This window comes from Cenococcum geophilum (genome assembly GCF_001692895.1).
Source record: "Cenococcum geophilum 1.58 unplaced genomic scaffold K441scaffold_52, whole genome shotgun sequence".
Taxonomy (NCBI): Eukaryota; Fungi; Ascomycota; class Dothideomycetes; order Gloniales; family Gloniaceae; genus Cenococcum; species Cenococcum geophilum.
In genome coordinates this window covers 23301-28698 of record NW_027137610.1, presented here as the reverse complement: position 1 = coordinate 28698, position 5398 = coordinate 23301, and the positions used below count along the sequence as shown (strand labels likewise).

The following is a 5398-nucleotide window of genomic DNA, read 5'->3' as shown; positions in this document are numbered from 1 at the left end:
GAAACCCAAGCCATAGTATAGTTAACGCTATAGGGGGTAAATACTTAAGGGCTCTGTAAAGGCCTAATAAAGGTAGAAAATATAATGGCAATACTTATAAGAATAGGAGTAATAGGACTAAAAGATTGGCTCTACTGGGTGGGTGTTCTAGTAGGTAGCCTAAGATGTAAATGTGGCTGGTTAAGACAGACACCAAAACACGTAATACTGTTATGCCCCTTACGCACCAACTAAGAGGTAATGCTCTTAGTAGCTAGTATAGAGAACTATAATACACTGCTCTTAATATAAAAAGGTCTTAAGGCGGTTACCTAGTGGCTTATTAGCTAAAGTGTGCTAAATTAGTTCTAGGTTATAAAGGAAATAGTAATAGAAGGTAAAGGGGCGAGCAGCAGGCGCCCCCTAATAACTCTATAGTGGTAGAGTAAAGTGTATAATACTAGCGCGTCCGTAAGCTTGTTACGGCAGCAGTAGTTCCTAAGGAGGTTAAAAAGTAAGGTAGTAGAGCACTATAGGCGACTTATAGGCGACTTATAGGCGCTAAGTTGTTAAGTCCTAAAAGGCGGGGAGATGGATTACGGGGTTTTCTCATTTTCTTAAATAGAGTTTTCTCCCTATATATAAATAAGGAGTAGTCCGCGTGGGCCTAATAGGGATCCGTATCGGACGTTAAGCAATGAATTATTATTATTATTATTATTAATATCCCATCTCTAAAAACCGGTCGTAAAACATTAGGAAAAAAAATTCGCCTTTTATTCTATTTCTCTTTTTTTAGAAAACATTAATTGTAATTACAGGTATTATTAATACTTAATAGTAAATAATGAAGACGGATAAGCTAGAGGTTATAAAGTATAAGTATAAGCTAAAAGGAACACGTCGCGCTTTTATATATTATTACTTTATTTATTAGTTTTTAAGAGTATATAGAATTAGGTAATATTAAGATCTATAGAGATATTAGAGGTCCGGGTTAGGCTTGGCATAACCTTAGGTTAAGTATAACCTCCTAAGGTCCGCGATATATTGTCTAAATATTCCCCCCCTAAGTAGTAGCCCCTACTTTTTAGACGCGTTTTTAAGGCCTAGGCTAGTACTAGGTTAGTATAAAGGGCCTTAGCGCGCCTTTAACCTTACCGTCGCTTTAATAATCTATTTTTTAACCCTCTCCTATTCTTATATACGCGCTAGCTTATATTAAGCTTCTAATTTATATAAAAAGGCCTATTATAATTTTAATTCTATAATATAGAGCTCTCTTCTTCTCCTTTAATATTTACGCGTTTAGTAGCTTTATTTACCCACACTATACTTATATATCTCCCCCTATTACGGAACCCCACTATAGGGGCCTCCATAGGAGAGCTCCGTGCTCTTGCATACACCTCGCATATAGCTTATATTAGCTACGCGTAGGTATATTACCTCCTTACGCCCTCGACCCTTATAATTAATCGCGTAACGTCTTATAGACTCCTTAAATACATACGCTCTATAGCCACTGCCTACGTTCCATAACATTACGTTACACCTTTTTACCACTAACGCTTAGCCTATAACTAATTCTACGTCTCTATAATACTATAGGCGCTACTAAAAGCAGCGTGTCTATAAATTACCTTACTTTATACTTTTAAGGAACCTATAATAGTAAGATAATATTCCTTACTAGCTATTATATTAAACCCAAAGAATAATCTAATACTTATACTTAACCTATAACGCCAATCAATCCTAGGAGAATTTAATTTATTAGCCCTAGCCTTAACCCCTAAAGAGATAGATACTAATAATATCTTATCTTTTATTAACTATATAACTACAAATAAGTAAACGGAAAGGCTACTACCTATTAAAATTAAAATACGAGATGTTAAGATGTTTATAAAAATAGTAGCATAAAAACCTAATAAATACTACCGCCTTTTATAGAACTACTACCTAAAGCTTATATAAGCTAAGATATATACTGCTTAAGATAGCGATATTATCTAAGACCTATAAGCTTATAAGGCGCTCGCCAATAATATATATTAAGAAACTAAAGATAACCTCTGCGTATCTAAACGCGACGTCTAATAGTTAAAGAAGAATAAGATTGCACTAATTACTACAGTTACTAAAAAAGAAGGCATAATTAAATACCTATAATCTTAGCTTAATGAGTATATTTATAATAACGCTAGATATCTCTTTACTATATATAACGCCACCTAAGTCTTTACGCCCCTAGCAACTTTACCTACTTAATACTTAATAGAAGGTTAGCGCTAAGTAGCTTTACCTAATAGGAACCCCTACTAAAGCAGTAATAATAAAAGCTATAATAATTAGAACTAAACTACTACCATAGGGTCTAATATATACTACCTTAATCCCCTAGTCTTTTAAGGAGACTATAAGGAATATAGCTACTAGAAGATATAAATCCGCGAGAAACTAACTTAGAGCGCCTTCCTTTTTCCTACGGAAGATACNAAGATTAGCTATATTATTAGGCAAATAAAAGGTATACTATTTAATAGACTCTTTGCCTAATAGGAGACTAGTAGCCCCTAAAAGTAGCAGTCTTACTAAAAAGTCCTTAATAATCTTAACCTAATATACCGCGACTATTGTGGGAGGGTACGACCTCTTTAAGATAGGAAAGTCACAGTGCGGTCTATCTGTCTGTCGGTTAGTCAGTTAGTTATAATCAGTTAGTAGAATAGTTAGTAAGAAAGAAAGAAAAGAGTGTATTTCCTATAACTAGTAGGGTCGTGATATGCATATTATAAAGGGAAGAAGGAAGGAAGCTAAAGGCTCTATAAATATAGGAAAATGCCAAGATAGTAGGCGACGTCCAATCTACACCACCACACTATAACCTACTAGCTACTAACTAAGCTAAACTATATACCCTAAAGATAAGCCCTACTAAATTATTTAATAAGTTCTATATTAAATTCTAGGAATATACTAAAGCCCTTACCTAAGATAATACCAAAGACTAAGAGGATCTCTTTAAAAAGGTTACTTATTGCCTTAGTTACGTAGCCGCTAGCTATAACTATAATGATATTTATAAGATAGTAGCAGCCTTATAGAAGATTAAACAATAACTAAATTAGATTACTACTGCTAACCCTTACTTAAAGACCTCTCTATAGAAGCCCTCCGGGCCTACTAAACCTATATATACTAAGCCACTAACGCCTATTATCTTAAGTACCACTAGAGCTAATATTAATCTCTCTATACTAACCTTTCCGTAAAAACTCCTAGATAGAAAGCGCGAGCTACTTTAGAAACTATGACGCTGCTATAAATGCCGTTAAAAAGGCTATTATTGCGATAACCTAAACTACCTAATAGCTAGGTTTAGTACCTACCGCCTAATACTTAACCTAATACTCTAAATACTAAATACGTTGCTATACGCNACTACTATATAAGATAAAGATATAGTAATAGCAGTAGAATTAGATATAGAAGCGGAAAACGCTAAGTCCTAGCCCTAAGTCGTAAGTTAAAACGCCCTAATAATAAAGGGATCTATATATCGACCTACTTAATAGATAACTTAGTAAAGATAAACGGACGGAAATAGATAGTTTTACCTATAATAGGAACTACTGCTATAAAATAATATAAAAGCCGTTCTATAATTAACTGCGGAACTATTAACTAATTTATAAATACCTAATTTATACGTACTTCTAACCTACCTACCTTACCCCTTACTAAAGCCCNCGCCCTATAACTTACTAATAGTAGTTATACCGCATAAAAGATTACCAATATAGTATAACTCTATTTAGATATAAATGGGCACTAGAAAGAGCTTTAAGCCTATATTATACTACTTACTAACTACCCTATTATCCTTAAAATAAGCTAGCTTAAATAATATAACCCTACTATTAACTAGGAAAAGAAAAAAGCAACCTTTAACTCTAAATACTATAGAGAGACTTGCCTAGGATATAGCCTAGCCACCTCTATTTATTTACTAGGATATTAACCTAAGAAACCCCTTATTATCCCACCTATAACTAACTACTACTATATAAATGCCGCGACCTTCTACTATATAGTACGTAGGAAAGGCTAGACCGTTGTTATAGCTTCCTAATTACAACTATATAAGCTTAATAAAGAATAAGACTATGTCTTCTATAGTAATAGAATAGATATAGTTAACCTTCTAAAAGACGACGCCTCTATAGAACTCTACGGACTTTTACCTTTAGACTTTAAGAAGTTTATAAAACTTAAAAAAGGACTTACTAATAAAGAACTCCGTAAGCTCCTCCCTAAAAGGTACTGTAACTTTATTAATATATGCTTATAAAAGGGCGCGGATATACTCCCCCTATATTAACCTAATAACTATACTATTAATATTAAATAAAGGAAAACGCTACCTTATAAGAGACTCTACCTAATATTAAAAGATAAACTTCTAGTTATAAGAAAGTATATCAACGAGTACCTTAATAAAGGGTTTATTTGTCCTAGCATATTACTAGCAGCTACCCCTATCCTTCTTACTAAAAAGCTAAAAGGAGGTATTTAATTCTATATTAACTATAGAGGACTTAATACTATTATAATTAAAAACTAATACCTAGTACCGCTTATATAGGAGACCCTTAAGCGGCTTAGCCAAGCTAAAATTTATACTAAGCTTAATATTATTGCCGCCTTTAACTATTTTTAAATATAGGAAGGTAATAAATAGAAAACCGCATTTATATTGCGCTTTGGCCAATTTAAATATACTATTATACCCTTTAGCGTATATAACGGCCTAGGCACCTTTTAAAGCTATATTAATAACGCCTTATAAGACTACCTTAATGACTTCTACTCTGCGTACCTAGATAATATACTTATTTATAGCAATAACCCTTTTAAGCATACTAAATACGTTTAAAAGGTCCTATAGCGCCTTAGGGATATAGGACTTTATATTAATTTAAAGAAATATAAATTCTTAGTTATAGAAATAAAATATCTTAAACTAATTATTATTATTAAAGGTATCTGTATAGACCCTAAGAAGGTATATATAATTACTAAATAGTAAGCCCCTAACTGTATTAAAGACGTATAAGCCTTCCTTAGTTTTGCTAACTTCTATTAGAAATTTATATATAACTTCTTAAGCGTAGTAACACCACTTATAGCAATAATATAAACGAAGGGCCTTTCTATAAAAGGAAGAAAAACGTACCTACGCTTTACCTAGACGCCTAAATACGAGAAGGCATTTTAAGACCTTAAAAATGCCTTTACTAAAATACCTATCCTAGCTTACTTTACACTAAGACAATAACTCTATCTTAAAACCAACTCCTTAGACTATGTTAACGTAGGTATTCTTTCCTAAATAGGTAATAACGGTCTCCTT

The 5398-nt window shown here is 32.9% G+C and overlaps 1 protein-coding gene across 1 annotated transcript; it reads left to right on the top strand.

Moving 5' to 3' along the window:
• Positions 1–4834: 4834 nt before the first annotated feature.
• On the top strand, positions 4835–5071 carry K441DRAFT_581970 (uncharacterized protein; the record flags this gene model as incomplete). The annotated part of the gene is given in 2 exon segments (XM_067644436.1): positions 4835–4915; positions 4934–5071. Coding segments are annotated over 2 exon segments (219 nt in total), but the record flags the coding sequence as incomplete, so codon positions are not given.
• Between the last annotated feature and the right edge of the window lie 327 nt (positions 5072–5398).